Source organism: Microcaecilia unicolor, chromosome 4 (genome assembly GCF_901765095.1).
Source record: "Microcaecilia unicolor chromosome 4, aMicUni1.1, whole genome shotgun sequence".
Taxonomy (NCBI): domain Eukaryota; kingdom Metazoa; phylum Chordata; class Amphibia; order Gymnophiona; family Siphonopidae; genus Microcaecilia; species Microcaecilia unicolor.
The window spans coordinates 304,512,549-304,533,625 of record NC_044034.1 but is presented as its reverse complement, the minus strand read 5'-3'; the positions used below and the strand labels follow the sequence as shown (position 1 = coordinate 304,533,625).

General features: G+C 43.9%; 1 protein-coding gene across 1 annotated transcript in view; it reads right to left on the bottom strand.

Moving 5' to 3' along the window:
* Positions 1–21,077, bottom strand: part of LOC115469711 (disintegrin and metalloproteinase domain-containing protein 9-like) — a 538,235-nt gene that overhangs the window by 99,229 nt on the left and 417,929 nt on the right. Inside the window, exon 12 of the mRNA XM_030202498.1 lies at positions 4,620–4,803. Coding sequence (XP_030058358.1) covers positions 4,620–4,803 — 184 coding nt within the window. The remainder of the gene's footprint in view (positions 1–4,619; positions 4,804–21,077) is intronic.

Sequence of the window (21,077 nt, the reverse complement as noted above, 5' to 3'; positions counted from 1 at the left end):
GAAATCCAAGGCATTTGGTCGTGGGAGGAGCCAGCATTTGTAGTGCACTGGTCCCCCTGACATGCCAGGACACCAACCGGGCACCCTAGGGGGCACTTCTAAAAACTTTAAAAAATACAAAAAAAAACCTCCCAGGTGCATAGCTCCCTTCCCTTGGGTGCTGAGCCCCCCAAATCCCCCACAAACCCACTCCCCACAACTCTACACCATTACCATAGCCCTTATGGGTGAAGGGGGGCACCTACATATGGGTACAGTGGGTTTTGGGGGGTATGGAGGGCTCAACACTTAGCACCACAAGTGTAACAGGTAGGGGGGATAGGCCTGGGTCTGCCTGCCTGAAGTGCACTGCACCCATTAAAAACTGCTCCAGGGACTTGCATACTGCTGTTAGGGAGCTGGGTATGACATTTGAGGCTGGCATACAGGCTGGCAAAAAAGTTTTTTATTTTTATGTTTTTAGTGTGGGAGGGGGTTGGTGACCACTGGGGGACTACGGGGAGGTCATCCCCCATTCCCTCCAGTGGTCATCTGGTCAGTTGGGGACACATTTTTGAGGCTTGGTCATGAAAATAAAAGGACCAAGTAAACCCGGCAAAATACTGATTAACGCCGTTTTTTTCCATTATCCGCAAAAGCCGGCCATCTGGTAGCCACACCCATGCCCGCCTATGTCCCGCCTTTGCTAAGCCGCCGACACGCCCTCTTGAACTTTCGCCGGCGATGCTGTCAAAAACGCCGCTTTTGAGAGATCGCTGGCCATCTCCCGATTTATGTCGGGAAATGGCCGGCGATCACTTTCGAAAATAAGCCTGAGAGTTAACTGCAATTAACTTTCAGCCCTAGTTCTTACTAATTCCCAAACGGACCCTTAAGTTGGGCTTTTGTTCAAGGAAGGTGGTATATAAGAGTAATGTAACATAACATTTACACTCATTTTAATACTAAAATAAATGCCATAAATTAATAAGATTTAAGAATAGTTTACAAGATACAATTAAATATTGTTGGATCCATCAGAAATGCATAGTTCAACCCCCAGACAATCATTTAGCCATTTAGGAACAGGGTGAATATGCAATTGTCAATGATCCATCAGAATTAGCATAATTTTCAAAGTGCTATTTCTAAATGATTGCCTGAGGGTTGAACTATGTGACTTTGATGGATCCAACTATATTTAATTGTATCTTCTAAACTATGCTTTAAATATTATGGGAGCAAGGTTTCAATATGTTATAAGTCTATTACCTCCTCCTTATTGAAGACATATTTGTGTGTTTTGGGATAAATTAATAAGAAGCATAAAAAATTGAAAACAAAGGGCTATGGTTATAAAGAATGTAGTCAATATTTAGTAGAACTGATCCAGGTAAGTATGTCTCGCTGATTTAGGTCCATACCTGGATTTTCAGTGGCACTATCCAGATAATGCTGCTGAATATCTGATCAGAACACTTCAGTGCTCTCTGGGTAGTGTTGGCACAGTCCAGGGGCAGAGCCTTGTCAGATCTGGGAATTCCTTGGTTAATGGCGATATTAAGTATGCTCACTGGATAACTGCCCAGGTAAAGATAGGACATAAAAAAGCTGCCCTAACTTTAACAGGTTACCTATATAGATACCAGTCTGAAAACCCAAATATTTAGCACCAGCCAGTCTCCAGATACTAGTGCTGAATATCCCAATATAAAAAGCCCATGATGACTGATATTTAAAAAACAAACAAACAAACAAAACACCACTCTCAGGGACTGTCATAGGCTGTATGTTGGGGGGGGGGGGGGCATTTTTGTTACAGACAGAAATGTTAAATTATATTCAAGTCCTCTATTTACTAACCAGTGGTAAAATAGCATGTTGTTGAGCTACTGTGCAAAAATTTACTGTACGATCACTAATCTGCAGTACAGTTAGTGAATTGTGTGGTAAATTTACTTTTGCAATGCAACTGGGAACACAAATGTAGCAACAAATGATTGCAGCCCCAAATCACCCTCGCTATCTTTAAAAGGCCAGTGTTTAGTCAAAAATAAACCCCACTCCAATTTCAAAATACCACTCAAACCCTCAATCATACTAGCAGTTATTGGGGTCTCCCTAGTGGGTGGTTGGGGGAGTCAGAGAAAGGTGATAAAGTAGGGCATCACTGTGAAATTGGATTCGGATATCATAGAACTTTCCAAGATTAGTACCCCTCCCTATACTCCAATCCACCAGTGGACCTGTTAGAAAGTAGTTTACCTATCTAGAATGACTTTGCCATGCCTAGATGAGGAAAGTCGGACAAAGCTTAACCAACCTACTGTTGAAAATGAGGTGGATTGGTCTTTTCCATAGGGCTCTAAGGATGGATGGCTTAAGTGTGGTATTTTACAAAATCCTTAAAGATGTCATATTTAACCTGTGAACTGATATGTTTAAATGTATTACTAATTCCTAAGCTATGCCAGAAACATTACAAATGAAGCAGATTTAGTACTGCCAAAATGAGGTAAGGATCACATGCAGCCAGATACATACTGGACCATATCATTTTTAAAATATGAGACAAAATTGCTGGCAAAAATTATTGCTAACAGTCTGGCTCAGGTATTCCCCTCTCATGTTGGGGATCCTCGGATAGGCTTTGTCTGTGACATGCTGTTAAAAACATTCGGAAGATTCTTGCTATGCTAGAAACTATCGCCTGGAAATTTCATCCCTGTGAATTAGTTTTGATGCAGGGTGACAGTCATTTATGTACGGCATGTTGGAGACGTATGGATTGGGGGAGCACATTATTAACATGGACTTTATACCATGATCCTAAGGCACTAATTTGGGTGAATGGGCTACTTTCAGATCCATTTGCTGTAGAGGCACGAGACTGCTTATTGTACCCTCTCCTATTTGTCCTAAACCTAGATCCCCTGATTAGGGAAATCCAGACTAACTCAGGTATCATTGGGGTAAGGTGGGGACTCAGGAATTCAAGATATAGCTACTTTTGCTGATGACCTGCTAGTCCTTATCAAAGGTATCTTAACTGTACTGAACAATATTTAAATGGAAAAAAAATGTGACTGCAGTAATATCACAAATGGGCTGGGGCCACCATTTTATTTATCAGGGAACTTAAGATAGCAGGATTGCCCAGGGATCACTTCTGCCCCCTCAGATTGTCTACCAAGGAGACCCACTAGTAGATGGTAGAAGTGTATGAGGTGGGAGTCTCAGGAGGAATTTTATTTGAAAGGGGATAGGGGAGCGGGGATCAGAGGTTTAGATGTCTGGCAGTATATTTTAAAGGAGGCTGGGGATTAACGGAATTAGGACTGGGGGAGGGGGTTATTTTCTAGTAAACACTTTAGGTTGCTTACTAGAAACATTGGGCCACACATTAGTGTCTGATGCTCTCAAGGAGAAAAGATAATACTACCTCTTTACGAGGAGTTATCTTTTTATGTTTCAAAGTTTTTATTGATGATGCCACAGATTAACACAATCATTTGATTAAGTACATAACAATTTAAACTTTGTCAGTCATATGTACACCAATCCGCTGTCATTATCATCAAATTTGATTTACAATTTCCTTCCCAATTCCCCCCTTCCCCCCCTTAATACTGTCTTTAACATAATCCTTGTATCAAAATAGAACAATAAACAACAATGAACATTACCCGCTATCTGCACTTTCCAAGAATAATAACTTGTATTTGTATCGCGGTTAACCCCTTATCTAATATCTCCCTCCCTTTCATCCCCTTCCCCCCTCCCCCCTTTTATCATGAAATATTCCGCATTCACTTCGGAGTTATCTTTTTATAAATAACATACACCAACTTTTACTAAGCGGTGGTAAGCCCAACGCGGGTTTACAGCTCACTATACAGGAAGTACCACTAGGCTACTGCAGCAGCCTGGCGGTACTTCCCACCCCTAGCGCGCCGTCATTTCCAGCACTACAAACAATTTATTTATTTTTGCAGTGCTAGAGTGTACTCGGCAGTGCCGTGTGCTGCCCGGTTACCGCAAGGTTAACGTGTGAGCCATTACTGCTACCTCAAATGGCTGCACGGCAAGTGCTTTACTTGCTGCCCAGCCATTTCCTGTAGGAAAGCGAGACTTCCCTTTTACCAGCTGCGGTAAAAGGAGGCCTCGGCACGTGTGCAAAACACGCCAGTGATGCCCCCCCCTTTTAACGCAGCTTGCTAAAAGGACCCCATAGTTTGCAAGGTGTAATTCAAGGTGCATTATTTATTTTGCATAGCAGTGAGCTGATTTGTATGCATTTGCATGCTTCACAGCTCATTATTATTTGACTTGTATTGTGGGAAAATAATCCCAAGTTAAGCTGTGTTGATTGGGAAATAATGAAGGTTATTAATAATCATGCATTAACTGACAATGCATACTACTGTCTTAACGCAACTTAGTACACAGAACCCTAAGTTGTGAATTAGTCATTTTGAAGTAAGAATTTACAATATTTGGCAAAAGTAAGTGAACACAATTTGAGCATTTTCTGAAAGTCACTGAACTTAGTGCATTATCAGTGCGTCAAAATCTAGGTAAGAATGGAAATGAGATATTAACTTGTACAGTAAAATAATGGTAATAACTATCTTGATTACCTTCTTATCACCACACCGTGCACCATCTTTTACAACTCCATTATCTATTTTGTCTACTGCAAAATCATGGTCCACACCCCAACACATAATTTTATCAAAGGAAGTCTGAACTATACTTGTTTGATTCTTGAACATGGGCATGCCATTAATGTCCACACACTGTATTCTTCCACACATGGCATCTCTTAAGAGAAGAAAAAGAAAAATTAGTCATATGCTTAATAAAACAATTCCAAAAGTGCAAGGTTGTATAACAATTCAGTTCCAAAGACTCTACATTTTGGCGTCTTCAGGATTCAAATCAAAAATCTCTGTACAAAAAACATAGACATAAATATTTAAAAATATATTAAAATATAGTTCAACATACATGTTAAATAATCAACATGAAACATAAATGAATCAAAAAATATAAAAATATATAAATACATAAATTGTCGCATATAAATGTATTTGAATATATATTAATCAATAAGTGCACAAATCAGATTTAGAAACTTGTAAAAAAAGGATCTAAGAACACATTATTTAACATACTATTGAACCCCACAAAATGATGCAGAAATGAAACAAAACATACCAGCTACTGATGATAAAAACACAAACTGGCTAAAGAATCTAAAATGCGACATCTAATAGAGAATAAAAAGTAATCAAATTTTCAAAATAATACAAAAATGAAACAAAACCTACCATCCACTGATAATAAAAGCACATGAACTAGCTAAAAAATCCAAGGTAAAGCATCTAATAAAGAATACACAGTAGTCAAAGATACTTTAACTTTTAAAACAGATTGTGAAATATCAAAAGTATAATGAAAAAAGAACCTAAGATGATTCATATAAAACTATGTATAACAATTGCAATAAACAAATCTCACAGAATATATTGAATATGAAATGATTAGTAAAAGATCAAGGAAATAGCAAGCGTTAAAAACATAAAAGGATAAAAGACAAAAAAAGGGTGAAAAAGAAAAACATTGACATGTATATAACAAAATATAGACCAAAGTCACTAAAACAAAGAAAAGAGAAAAAAAGGTGACAAAAAGGGGAGAACAACTGACCTATATAATACCATTTGTAGTGTTCTATGATTGTAGGTGTGCTGACAACAATGTGAATATAATGAAATGACACAAACAAGAATAAGCATGTGGGGACTAACAAGCAGGAAACAGACCTGTGTCTAAATTTGTGGTAAATACACTCCTTGATACAGCGATTTTTTTTGCCAAACTGAGGCCTGAGTCGGTGTGTTTGGAACCCATGACACTTCTTTATCTATACCTGCATGCTAAAAAGTTAAGTTCAACTTGGGGTGGGGGGGATCCATATGAGAAGAACTGTGAATTCTTTTAGTATCTCTTACCTTTTGAAACACAAGGGTTTTTCTGTCTGTGATGACAACCCACTCCGATGTTAGAAGAGCACCACGGCTCTCAATGTGAAGCCTTATATATGTATAGGCTGGAGGTTGGGGAATTCTGAGGCTTTTCCCTTGTTCTATTTTAAAAGTTAGAATAGATACATTCCATAGAATCTCTAGTGGGATAGATTTAAGTACTTTTTTCTGTGCCACTGTTACTGTGAGAGCTTTTTTCTTTTTTTGACTACTTGGTAGTATTGCTCTCTTTCTCTTGTGTGATATAAGAAAAAACACTTATACATAATTGAAAACTGAAAGTTCTACTAGCAATATTATATTGTCCAAAAGTCAATATAATGACATCTCGGCAAAACTGTAAATTTGAGAGCAAAGTACATTTCTGCAAATTCATGTATATATTTTTTCAGAGAAAAACTAATGAATCGCTTATGTATATTGCTATTTACTATCATATACATAGAAAGACTGTCATAAAGCGGTCAATCAGAACACAGTGAAAAAGTCTATAATGGAACCGAGTTTTTAAATAGTCACGATGTTTAACTTATGTAAAAAGAATATAAATATACTGAAACCGACACATAAACAATAAAAAAGGTAACTAGTAAGTACTAAGTACAAAAGAATAGTGAAAAGTGATGACTATAAAAGATAACCATAAACAAACCTTTTTTAAAAACAACACAAAATAAAGAATACTATTGCACTGTGACATAACGATAATTGCTAAAAAGAAAACTGTACTTACCACACTGAAATGCGATGAGCAGTGGTCAAATCGGCACAAAGCCAAGTGCGTGTCAATAACGGGCAAGCGTGAACCGCTGAAAAATGATGGTCTTAAATAGAAAGGTAAGTGAATTGGCAAAACGCTGTTGAAAATGGCAAAAAAAGTAATGACTGGTGGTAAAGGATAAAAAATTTGTTTTCAAAAGTGAAGCCTCGTTTTCAAGAATAAAATGAAGCTTCGATATGAGGAAAAAATTTACATAAAGGATGGTGGAATACCAAGTCTCGATTTCAAAAAGAAATGGTGAATGGAGCCAAGACTCGTTTCATTTTCAAGAATAAAATCAAGATTAAATATGAAGAAAAAATCGACATAAAAGATGGTGGAATACCAAGCCTCGATTTCAACAGGAAGTGGTGAATGGCACCAAGCCTCGTTATGATGAAAAAGAATGTGACTGTACTATGAAACTGAATCATAGTGTAAAATCCACATCATACTGAAAAACAGAAGAAACCAGTCTTCGCAAAAAAACAACAGAAAACAAAACAGCGAAGGTGACCCACAAAAACACAAACAAAAATAAAAATAACTCAAAAATGAAAATAATAAAATTATCAAAATATGAAAATCACAAAATATGTATTTAAAAATATAAAAACATCAAATAGACGACACTCTGATTATAAAAATTAAAAATCAACTTTATTAGCCAAAAAATAGCAGGGAAAAAAGGACACGACACAGCTGTGTTTCGGCCGTATAGGCCTGCGTCAGGAGTCTTCTCACTGTGTGTGGATTATAAATTCTATCCAGTTATTGCAGAATCATATATCTCTTTAGAATGATATAGCGTTGAGTCCTGCCCGAAGTGAAAACAAGCGGGAAGGATCGGAGCAGCGTCTTGTGTCAATGCATACAAACAGAACTAATGCTGTGCAGCCTTTTTAAAAGAAATTCCACCAAAAGCAAACTGAAACCAATGACGTCATTTCCTCCCCATCATATACACACTCCATTTACAGATAATATTAAAAAACTGATTAAAAAAATATGCCACAACTAAAAACAGAGACATGGTAGTAGCAATTGACTGTTGAAAAGGGGGCTGTATATAGGAAGCCTTCATTTGGAAAAAGAAATATGAAAATATATAAAACTATATCGTGAACCAAACATAAAAGTAATGCAAAAAAGGTTATGCAAATAAATTCTATTAAAAATGTAATGCAAAAAAGGTTATACAAATAATTCATAAAAAACGTTACTGTAAAAAAGGTTTGTAATCAATTTCCATATTCAGACCAAACGGTGTCACAGAATTAAATTGATAAATCCATTTTTGTTCCTCTTTAAGCAAAACTAGATCTCTATCTCCTCCACGCCATCTAGGGTGTATAATTCTCAAAACAAAACATTTTGGATTACTAATAGAATGTCCACTCTCATTCCAATGTGAACCCAGCGGAGCTGATTCAACATTGCGGCTCAGTCAGATGCGATGTTCGATTATCCTGGTTTTAATAAGGTGGCTTGTTTTACCCACAAATATTTTACACCAGGGACATGAGATAACATACACCACACGAGAGCTGTTGCAATTAGAGGTGTGCTTTAATGGATATATATGTCCAGTGGTTGGATGACGAAACTCTTTAATTTCCAATGAGTGGCCACACTGTACAAACTGCATTTTGCATGACCAGTATGATCATTTGTATTATTTGATACTGTGAGATTAGATAGGGCAGAGGGAATCAGATGGTCTTTAAGATTTTTTGCCTCTAAAAAGCAAAAGATGTGCTCGCACCGGCTCGCAAGAGCCGGTTGTTAACTTTGCTCGGCTCTTGCGAGTCGGTTGTTGAAACGCACGAGCCGGCACTTCCCCTCCCTCCCTCCCAATCCGATTCGGTCCCTCCCTCCCGATCCCTCACGTCACCAACCCGACCTGACTCTTCGAATTCTTCGGGGCAGGCAGTCTTGCCTGCCCGCCCGCTGCCAGAACTGACTCTCCCCCGCTGGCGCTGCCGGTTCGCACTTTAAAAATGGCCGCCGAGACCTCCAGAGGCGGCCTTGCGAAACTTCTGCTTAAGTCTCGGCGGCCATTTTGAAGCGCGAACCGGCAGCGCAAGTGGGGGAGAGTCAGTTCTGGCAGTGGGCAGGCAAGACTGCCTGCCCCGAAGAATTCGAAGAGTCAGGTCGGGTTGGTGACGTGAGGGAGGGACCGAATCGGGATGGAGCAGGGGAGGAGAATTCGCCAACAACTCGGGAGGGGGTGGCAGGGGAGAGAAGGGAGTCGCTGGGCATTTGTGAATGGAGGGGAAAGGAGGGTCACTGAGTATGGCTGGGTGCATGCAGGGCAGGGGAGAGGAGGGTCACTGCTGGGCATGGATGGAGGGCTGCGGAAAGGGGGGTCACTGGGTATGGGTGCATGCAGGGCAGGGGAGAGGAGGGTCACTTCTGGACATGGGTGGATGGAGGGCAGAGGAAAGGAGGGTCACTGGGTATGGGTGCATGCAGGACAGGGGAGAGGAGGGTTGCTGGGCATGGGTGCATGCAGGGCAGGGGGAGAGAAAGGTCACTGGACATGGGTGGAGAGGAGGGGACAGAGAAGAAATGCTGGACATGGATGGAGGGAAGGGAAGAGTGAGGAAGGAGATGAGATGAGGGAAAAGAAAGAGAGGAAAAAAACTGCACATGGATGAAGAAAATAGGCAGAAGCTGAAGACCAGAAATGAAGAAGAAAGGAGGAAAGGAAAGAAATAAATGTAAAAGAAGCCCTGGAAACGGAGTTAAGAGGACAGATAGCAGTAGAATCGGATACTAGGCCAGCATGATCAGAAAAACAGTCACCAGACAACAAAGGTAGAAAAAAAATCATTTTATTTTCATTATAGTGCTTGGAATATGTTCACTTTGATAATCAGGTGCTCAACATTAAAAGTTTATATTTACTTATTTATGGCATTTTATCGCACATTAAACATGAATTAGATTGGAACCTGGGATCATTTAATTTTTTTTTCCTGTAGTAATGCATTGCCCCCCCACCAGGCTCTCTCCCCGGCTATAGCCAGCTCTGCAATTTGGGGGGGGGGGGGCACAGAGGGGGACCGGGGAGAGAGCCTGTTGTTAAACATTTACCAGCACACAACTGGATACATACCTGTAGCAGGTATTCTCCGAGAACAGCAGGCTGATTGTTCTCACTGATGGGTTGACGTCCGACAGCAGCCCCAGGTCCGGAATTCTTCCTAGCAACAAAGTTTACTAGAGCCCTCGTGCGCATACGAGCGACCATCTTCCCGTCCATCGCACGAACGTGCCCTTCAGTTAACTTACAAAGCAAGACAAGGGAAGGGACAACTCCAAAGGGCAGGCGGGCAGGTTGGTGAGAACAATCAGCCTGCTGTCCTCGGAGAAAACCTGCTATAGGTATGTATCTTTCGCTTTCTCCGAGGACAAGCAGGCTGCTTGTTCTCACTGATGGGGCATCCCTAGACCCCAGGCTCACTCAAAACAACAAACAGGGTCAATTGAGCCTCGCAATGGTGAGGACATAACATAGATTGACCTGAAAATAACAACTGAGAATGCAGCCTGGAACAGAACAAAAATGGGCCTAGCGGGGTGGAGTTGGATTCTAGACCCCAAACAGATTCTGCAGCACCAACTGCCCAAACCGACTGTTGTGTCAGGTATCCTGCTGAAGGCAGTAATGAGATGTGAATGTGTGGACAGATGACCACATCTCAGCCTTGCAAATCTCTTCTATAGTGGCTGACTTCAAGTGGACCACTGACGCTGCCATGGCTCTAACACTATGAGCCGTGACATGACCCTCAAAAGTCAGCCCAGCTTGGGCGTAAGTGAAGGAGATGCAATCTGCTAGCCAATTCGAAATGGTGCGTTTCCCGACAGCCACTCCCATTCTGTTGGGATCAAAAGAAACAAACATTTGGGCGGACTGTCTAAATGGGCTTGTCTGCTCCAGATAAAAGACCAATGCTCTTTTGCAGTCCAATGTGTGCAACTGACATTCAGCAGGGCGGGTATGAGGACGGGAAAGAATGTTGGCAAGACAACTGACTAGTTCAGATGGAACTCTGACACCACCTTGGGCAGGAACTTAGGGTGAGTGCAGAGGACTACTCTGTTATGATGAAATTTAGTATATGGAGCATGGGCTACCAAGGCTTGGAGCTCACTGACTCTACGAGCTGAAGTAACAGCCACCAAGAAAATGACCTTCCAGGTCAAGTACTTCAGATGGCAGGAATTCAGTGGCTCAAAAGGAGGTTTCATCAGCTGGGTGAGAACGACATTGAGATCCCATGACACTGGTGGAGGTTTGACAGGGGGCTTTGACAAAAGCAAACCACTCATGAAGCCAACAACTAAAGGCTGTCCAGAGATAGGCTTACCTTCTACACGGTAATGATAAGCACTAATTGCACTAAGATGAACTCTTACGGAGTTGGTCTTAAGACCAGATTCAGACAAGTACAGAAGGTATTCAAGCAGGGTCCATGTAGGACAAGAGCGAGAGTCTAGGGCCTTGCTATCACACCAGACGGCAAACCTCCTCCATTTAAAAGAGTAACTCTTTTTAGTGGAATCTTTCCTGGAAGCAAGCAAGACTCGGGAGACACCCTCCGACAGACCCAAGGAGGCAAAGTCTACGCTCTCAAAATCCAGGCTGTGAGAGCCAGGGACTGCAGGTTGGGATGCAGAAGCGCCCCCTCGTTCTGGGTATTGAGGGTTGGAAAACACTCCAATCTCCACGGTTCTTCGGAGGACAACTCCAGAAGAAGCGGAAACCAAATCTGACGCGGCCAGAAGGGAGCGATCAGAATCATGGTTCCATGATCCTGCTTGAGTTTCAGCAAAGTTTTCCCCACCAAAGGTATGGGAGGATATGCATACGGGAGGCCCTTGCCCCAATGTAGGAGAAAGGCATCCAACGCTAGCCTGCCATGGGCCTTAAGTCTGGAACAGAACTGAGGGACCTTGTGATTGGTCTGAGTGGCAAAAAGATCCACCGAGGGGATGCCCCATGCTCGGAAGATCTTGCGTACCACCCCAGAGCTGAGCGACCACTCATGACGTTGCATTATCCTGCTCAACCTGTTGGCCAGACTGTTGTTTATGCCTGCCAGATAGGTGGCTTGGAGAAACATGCCGTGTCGATGAGCCCAAAGCCACATCTGAACGGCTTCCTGACACAGGGGGCGGGATCCAGTGCCCCCCTGCTTGTTGATGTAGTACATGGCAACCTGATTGTCTGTCTGAATTTGAATGATTTGATTGGACAGCTGATCTCTGAAAGCCTTTAGTGCATTCCAGACCGCTCTCAACTCCAGGAGGTTGATCTGAAGACCGTTTTCCTGGAGGGACCGAACTCCTTGAGTGTGGAGCCCATCGACATGAGCTCCCCACCCCAGAAGAGACACATCCGTCGTCAGCACCTTTTGTGGCTGAGGAATTTGAAAGGGACGTCCCACGGTCAAATTGGATGGAACTGTCCACCAATGAAGGGAATTGAGAAACACTGTGGACAAATGGATAACATCCTCTAGATCCCCAGCCGCCTGATACCACTGGGAAGCTAGGGTCCATTGAGCTGATCTCATGTGAAGGTGGGCTATGGGAGTCACATGAACTCTGGAGGCCATAGGGCCCAGCAATCTCAACATCTGCCAAGCTGTGATCTGGTGAGACGCTCTGACCCAAGAAACAAGGGACAGAAGTTTGTCTGCCCTTGCTTCGGGGAGGTAGGCGTGAGCCATCTTGGAGTCCAGCAGAGCTCCTATGAATTCTAGTTGTTGAACTGGAAGAAGATGGGACTTTGGGTAATTGATAACAAACCCAAGTAGCTCCAGGAGTTGAATAGTCATCTGCATAGACTGCTGAGCTCCTGCCTTGGAAGTGCTCTTCACTAGCCAATCGTCGAGATAAGGGAAGACATGCACTCCCAGCTTGCGTAGAGACGCTGCCACTACCGCCAGGCATTTGGTAAACACCCGGGGTGCAGAGGCGAGCCCAAAGGGCAGTACACAATACTGAAAGTGCTGTGTCCCCAGAGGGAATCGAAGATACTACCTGTGAGCTGGCAGTATCGGGATTTGTGTATAAGCATCCTTCAAATCCAGACAGCATAGCCAATCGTTTTCCTGAATCAGGGGAAGAAGGGTGCCCAGGGAAAGCATCCTGAACTTTTCTCGAATCAGATATTTGTTCAGGGCCCTTAGGTCTAGGATGGGATGCATCCCCCATTTTCTTTTGCACAAGGAAGTACCTGGAATAGAATCCCAGCCCTTCTTGCCCCGGTGGAACGGGCTCAACTGCATTGGTGCTGAGAAGGGCGGAGAGTTCCTCTGCAAGTACCTGCTGTTAGCAATCGTTGTCTAGGGTTGGTCCCGGGTCCAATTCACAGAGGCAGTGGGTTCCCAAAGCATACACACTCCACACGGGTTTGGATATATAAAGTATATTATATTTTGCAGATATATATAGGCTCACAGCCCTTAGTACAGGTAAATGGTACCGGCTCTCTCTAGGTATGTGTTTAGAGAGAGAAAGAAAGGATAGGGTGTTTGTTCAGAGGAAGAGAGAAGCCTTGGGGTTGTGCTGCAAGAGGTATATATGTGGGCAGAGGGAAAGAGAGAGAAGTGCAAGCAGAGCTCTGGGCTCTGTTGCACTGAGAAAGACAGAGAGATGTAGTGCCCCGGACAGAGAGCAGTGCCCTGGACAGAAAGAGAGGGGGGAGAGGTGCCCCGGACAGAGAGCAGGGCCTTGAGCATGTGCTCTGCTTTTAAACCTCCAGAACAAAGAGATAAAAAAACTTATCTTCCTTTCCAGCCAAACTTCAGTGCACTTTCTTTGAAGTCAGGAGAGGTGAGCAATTTCACAGGTTCTCCTGTTTGAAGTTACTAGTGATGGAGCCTCTATGTCTGGCCTCCTTTGTTCTCAAAGAGAGCTCTGCTCCCACATGGAACAAAAGGTATGTTAATCAGGAGTAAACACAGGGCTAGCATGCAGCTCAACACCATTTGGTCTATTTTGTCATCCTCTGATTCCTGAAGGGGAGGGGGAACTTTTCAGAGGTCAGAAGCTGGTTTAATATTATGTCAAGCTGGTTTCATATTAATATAAGTATGTCAGAGTATGTCCAGGAATCCAGACATCTCCACCACTTTTTTTCTTCATGGAGGCAAGATGGAAGCAAACCTGGGTAACCTGATCTGTCACTGTAGTGAGGACTGTTCATGTTCTCATACCTCCAGTTATATTGTTCCTGCTCATTCATATCTCCACAGTAGTGAGATGTTTAAATCCCATTATGAGTCCAAGCCTCGTGTCTTAGGTTGGGCAGTCCTTAATATGCCACCTTACCTGTCTTAGAGCAGAATGGACAGTGCATAAGGGATGCAGACATTTGGGAGGTTAATGCCTACAGGTACCAGGATGCCCGGTATAAAAAGCTCAAATTAACCTGCCAGACTAGAGCGGCTCCAAAGTAGATGATAGGATTGTTAAAAAAAACCAAACCAAATCACCATGCCAGATTAAAAATGTAAATGCTGGGAAGAAAGTAGTTTAAAAAAATTCAGATGGAAAGGAAAGTAGTGTGTGTGTGCATAGCTGCCTTATAAGGGTGAGGGTATTTTATAGGTTAAACTTTGCACAGAGTTGTACATATGTCTAAGTTTACAGCACATGAAAATCATACCAACGCATAGCAATACTTATACACCAGTTACAATAATGATAGGGTGAATTAAAACATTAAAGACATGATCAGCAGTAGGTGAATATCCAAAGAATAATTCCCATACTGAGACATGGGAGTCTTGTACCAAACTTTGAACAGTTTGTCTAATTTGTCCATTCTCATAGGTGATGGTATGATTCACGTCTGTGGAGGTTGTTTTCAAATGGTCCATATAGTCATGGAGTTCAGTAAAGTTCATTAGTTTGTGTAAAGTCTCTTCTCCCATGCCCAGAGGGAGTGGATGTACAGCATATGGAATAAAATCTGGAATGTCAATAGAGTCATTGGTAACCAGAGGTGCAGAATAGTTGTCTCATTAATGGTGATGGACACCAGCGGTGTATGACTGCACCAAGTATTGTTCTGTAAATAGTTCGAACTGTACAGCAAAGTGTTCTTAGGGAGGTGGATGTCATGTACTTGGGGAGCAATGGAAAAAGAAATATTTTGAGGAAAGAACAGATTAAAACAAAAGTGTCCAGCTCGAAGTTAGTACACTCTATGTGAGACAGTGGGTGAATACAAAAGTTCGGCAGAGTACTGGAGGATGAATTGTTCTAGCAGGAGCTGTCACTCTCTTTAAACTGATGAGGTTCACACTGGAAATGAAAGGGCGTCCGCTGGCACAGGCTAGGGTCCATTGGTTTGAATGATGTCCACTTATTGTCCAGGGGCTGCACCCATGCGAGATGGTCCAAAGGATACATTATCTCATTATTAACTTGCACACCAATATTAACAACAGGGTAAATAACTGTATGTTGTCCTGACCATGGGATCAAAGTACAGATAGCATATGTATGTGGTTGGCAACAAATTGAGAGCAGTTTGGATATTTGGTAGTGACTAGAAATACTTTAGGATACAGATGCCAAGTAAGAAAGTGGTATTCTACATCATATAACACATCATGGGGTGCATCGTATTTAATCTGGTTTCCGCTCCTGGAACAAATTAATATCTGAGAGGTACAGAATAGGAGGAACTGGAGTGGTAGGGGAGGTGGGAGAAGGGGTGGTAGGTAAACAAAGTACATAAAAAAAGAAAGAAGTCTCAGTAATGTGCTGTTGATTACTTTGAATCCACATATAAGTGATCTGCCAAGTCCCTTTATCCTGACAGGAAATATTGTATAGAATCAAGACAGGAGGGCCTAGAAAGTATTTCTCTGGGGGTGCAATCAATTCTTGTGTTCTTTCTAGGGAAGTGGAAATTGGTGGAATCCACTTCATGTGCATGATGTTTAGGGAATAGTAGACTGGTCTGTCTTGCACCGAGCAGAAACTCAGGATAACCAGGTCTTTTCCTTCAGGGAATGGTGGGGTTATTTCTTGATAGCGATATACCCCATCTGTGGAATTGGTCCAACCAATTGTGCATATTTGGACGATAGTTCCTGTAATGAGACTTGGGTAAAGGAGAACACATACCACACTAAACAGAAAACGTGCCATACTAGAAGCATACTGATTATTAAAGTATACTAACTAACGTACTTACTTACTTATAAACTTACTTATATAACACCTCAACAGAAATAATGTTTACTAAGTATTACTATCACTATTGAATGCTTGTATCAACTATACAGATACTATACATTATGAGTGGCTACTATAGTTACCACTCTTCAACATCTTTTGTTCGGGGGCAGCCTTCTGTGCTGTATTCCGGAGTCAGTCGTCTGTGCTGTTTTCAGGAATCAGTCGTCTGTGCTGTATTCAGGTGGAATCTGAGAACAAAAACTGGTAACCACTAATTATCCATAAGGTTTCAACTGAGTGATGTGTTTCCAACATCGCTGGTTGTCCGGCCTTAGGATCTGATATAGGCTTGGGCCTAATGTATCTGTAACCAGGTGTGGTCCATCCCACTTTGCTGTGCCAAAGGGGAGGTTTGGTCAAGGGTTTAGGAGCATGACCTTACTCCCCACTTTGAGTGGTCATAAATCAGAATATTTGGTCTGCACCTCCTGCAGATAATCCCTAGACTTTTCTGTGTTTGCCAGCACAGTGGTCTAGATTTCTTTTAGGTGTTCTTGCAGGGATTTCTTCCACTCATTTGCAAGAACTACAGTCTGATTCTCCGGGAGAAAAGGGTGTAACAGGTTTTCCCATCGAGGCATTGGCCTGCCCATTAAGGCTTCATAGGGGCAAAACCTGTGGACTTACAGACATTGGCTCTGATACGTACAAGGACCAAAGGGAGGGCCTGATCCCAATTTTTCCCTGTCAGATTCACCATAGGGCTGAGATGTGCTTTGATTGTTTGATTCATAGGTTCTACCTGCCCCGCTGCTTGGGGATGGTACGATATGTGTAATTGCTGTTCTATGCCTAGAAAAATCAAAGAATTCCTTGACTAGCTGAGAAACAAAAGTAGGACCATTATCAGATTCAATAGTCTTAGGAATTCCCCAACGTGTAACAAATTGCAAAGTTAAGACCTCAGCTGTGGTTCTGGCAGTTTGATCGGATACAGGAAATGCTTCTACCCAGTGGGAAAAGGAATCGACTACCGTGAGTAAAAATCTGTTTTTCCTAGCTGGGGAGGAGGGTCCACATGATCTATCTGTAGTCTTTCAAATGAGCCCCGTGGTGGCACTCTCATCAGCTGTCCCCTTTTCTTTTTATGTTGTCTCCATTTTCCACAAATACATGCAGGAAGCCCTAGCTCAGGTGTCTTGTAGAGACAATATAATCCAATATGTTGATGACATTCTAATTCAATCTGAAACTGAATCTGACAGAGCTCTGCTCCCACATGGAACAAAAGGTATGTTAATCAGGAGTAATTAAACACAGGGCTAGCATGCAGCTCAACACCATTTGGTCTATTTTGCCATCCTCTGATTCCTGAAAGGGAGGGGGAAGTTCTCAGAGGTCAAAAGTTGGTTTAATATTATGTCAAGCTGGTTTCATATTAATATAAGTATGTCAGAGTATGTCCAGGAATCCTGACACCTGCCTGTGCTGGAATCTGAAGGACTGAACTCCTGGTGGACAATTTGGAGGTTTGGAGATCAAATTGAGGGAGTATCCTAGCCGGACTATTTGGAGAACTCACTGATCGGAGGTTACAAGAGGCCACCTTTGGTGAAAAAATTTTAACCTCCCTCCGACCGGTAGATCGTCCGGCACAGATATGTTTATGTCGGCTATGCTTGCCTGGAGCCAGTCAAAAGCCCGTCCCTTGCTTTTGCTGGGGAGCTGCAGGGCTTGTTGAGGCACAAGCTGTTGACGTGAACGAGCACGCTGGGGCTTAGCCTGAGCAGGCTGGCGGGAAGGAGAATTGTACCTGCGCTTATTGTAAGCCTAGGGAGCATTCCTCCGACCCCCGTAAAAACATCTACCTGAAGAGGTAGATGCTGAAGGCGTCCGGTGGGAGAGTTTGTCGAATGCGGTGTCCCACTGATGGAGCTGTTCTACCACCTGCTCGACCTTCTCGCCAAAAATGTTATCCCCCCGGCAAGGAGCATCCGCAATCCTCTGCTGGACTCGATTGTCCAGGTCAAAGGCACGCAGCCATGAGATTCTGCGCATCACTATACCTTGAGCAGCGGCCCTAGATGCAACATCAAAAGTGTCATAAGCACCCCTGGACAGGAATTTACGACACGCCTTCAGCTGCCTGACCACCTCCTGAAAAGGCTTGGCCTGCTCCGAAGGGAGCTGATCGACCAAGTCCGCCAAATGCTTCACATTATTCCGCATATGAATGCTCGTGTAGAGCTGGTAGGACTGGATCTTGGCCACGAGCATAGCGGAATGATAGGCCTTCCTCCCAAAAGAGTCCAGAGTTCTAGACTCCCGCCCCGGGGGCGCTGAGGCGTAATCCCTAGAACTCTTGGCCCTCTTGAGAGCGGAATCCACAACTCCAGAGTCATGAGGCAACTGGATCTTCATCAACTCCAGGTCCCCGTGAATCCGGTACTGGGACTCAACTTTTTTTTAGGGATGGTGGGATTAATTAATGGTTTCATCCAGTTCACCAGCAATGTCTGCTTAAGGACATTATGTACGGGAACAGTGGATGACTCCTTAGGTGGTGAAGGATAGTCCAGGACCTCGAACATCTCAGCTCTGGGCTCATCCTCAGTGACCACTGGGAAGGGAATGGCCGTAGACATTTCCCGGACAAAGGAAGAGAAAAACAAACTCTCGGGGGGGGAGAAAGCTTTCTCTATGGCGAAGGAGTAGGATCAGAAGGAAGACCACAAGACTCCTCATCCGAGAAATATCTTGGGTCTTCCTCTGCCTCCCACGAGGCCTCTCCCTCAGTATCAGACATGATCTCTCTGACCGCAGTCTGAAGCCAGGCCCGTCTCGACGCTGAGGAGCGATGTCCTCGATGACGGTGTCGAGAAGTAGACTCCCGTGCCGACGACGAAGAATCTCCCTCTATCGACGTCAATGGGGAAATCACTTGGGTGGCAGCCGACCCCAGCACCGCAAGTGGCACCAACGTCAAAGGCCTCACCACGGACAGGGAGCCAGCCGCTGCATCTATCGACGGTACCGTAGGCGCAAGCACCGCTGGTACCGGAACGGGCGGTCGCAGCAGCCTTTCCAGGATCCCTGGAAGAATGGCTTCGAGGCGCTTGTCAAGAGTGGCTGTGGAGAAAGGCTGGGGAGTTGGTGCAGGAGTCGAAGCTCGAATCTGCTGAGGAGATGGAGGTGGTACTGGGCTGTCCGGAGAAGTGCGCATCGACACCTCCTGAATGGAGTGTGAGCGATCCTCCCGGCGTCAACGCTTCACGGGTACCAAATCCTTCGGCGTCCTGGAGCTCTCAGTACCGTGACGGGAGGGCTACCGATGATGATGCTTCTTTGCCTTTGCTCGAAGCACAGACGAGGATGACGTGGAATCCAAACGTCTCCTCGGGGTCGGGTCCGAAGAGGGTCGGTCCCGATGGGCCTGCACCGCAGGAGCCTTCGAGGCAGGTGGATACCCACTCGATGGCCTACTGCTGCCAGCGTGAGATGGTCTCTGGACAGCCATTACCTGCACTCCGGACATCGATGCACTCTCCGGTGCCGACATCGACACCGCTGCCGCCGAACTCGGTACCGCTGCTGACGTCGACGCCGAAGAACCGGGTGAAGCGTGGAACAGGCGCTCTCACTGAGCTAATCTCGACGCTTGAGCTCGCTTTTTAAGACCGCGGCACAAAGTACAAGCATTGGGGCGATGACTCACCCCAAGACACTGAATACACGAAGCATGAGGATCAGTGACTGAGATTGCCCGGCTGCACCAAGTGCACTTCTTGAAGCCGCTGACGATCTTCGATGACATCGACGGAAAAATTGCAGCGGCGAAATCAAAAGACGTGATGGCGCTCAAAAAAAAGGGGAAAAACAAAACCCCGTACGGGCGGGCTAACAGGGCTGCACACGAAATGAAAATAAAAATACCTCCGACAAACTAGATAGGAAGGTGAAGTCGTCTAACTTTTTTTTTTTTTTTGAAAGAACAAGCGAGCGTACTCGTGAAAAACGAAGGGACAAGAGAAAAAAGCCGAAAAATCGCAAAGGGCTCTCTCCTGAGGCGCAGAGCGACCGTAAAACAGCCACCCTGACCGCGGAAAAAAAGAGACTGAAGGGCACGTTCACGTGATGGGCAGGAAGATGGCTGCGCATGTGCGATGCGCGCACTTGTGCGCACGAGGGCTCTAGCAAACTTTGTTGCTAGGAAGAATTCCGGACCTGGGGCTGCCGTCGGACATCAACCCATCAGTGAGAACAAGCAGCCTGCTTGTCCTCGGAGAATAGGATTTATAGCATTGTACATTTAGGAAGCTATTTTAGAAGTCCTATTTGTTATTGGCACATGTGAATCCTGGCATTTACATGCAAAAAATATGATAAGATAGGCAAAAAGAGAATTTGAAAAGCTTGCTATAGTGGTGAAAAATGCATAATAAAAACCATTCGATAATCAAAGAGCAAAAAGGGACAACAGGGAGGCTAAGACCATATTGGAAACACTATGGTGTTTATTTTTAGAACTATTGGAGTTTTAGACGTTTATAAACTGGCACTTAGATGTCTGTATTCTATGGACGTCCAAATACTGATTTAGGAATGTCTAAAACTGAAGAACATGCACCTGACAAGAGGTTACGATCTGGGCGGGCTAAAAATATGGACGTTCATTCCCCATTGCAGAAGAGGAAGGAACGCCAGTGACCATAAAGGTTGATGTCAGGAGTTAGATCTGATACCTGGAATGTACAGGGAACCCCTGGTGGCAGGGTCAGTAACTGTTTGCATTTATCCTGCGTTCACTGCAAAACATAACACAGGGTGAGTGCAAAGCCTGTGTGGTATATGCAGGGAGAGTGCCCAGAAACTAACCTGCATCTACTGAACAGAGTATGTAGAGTCCCCATACCTCATATTTAATGGTGGTGCCCCCCCAAACCCATGTACCCACTCCTCACTCCCTCTGGCAGGTCCAACGCCCCATCCCAACCCCTCACCACTGTATGCTCTCCTGACCCCCTCCCCCTTATGTCCATTCTCTCTCCTAAACCACTCCATGCTTTCTGATATCC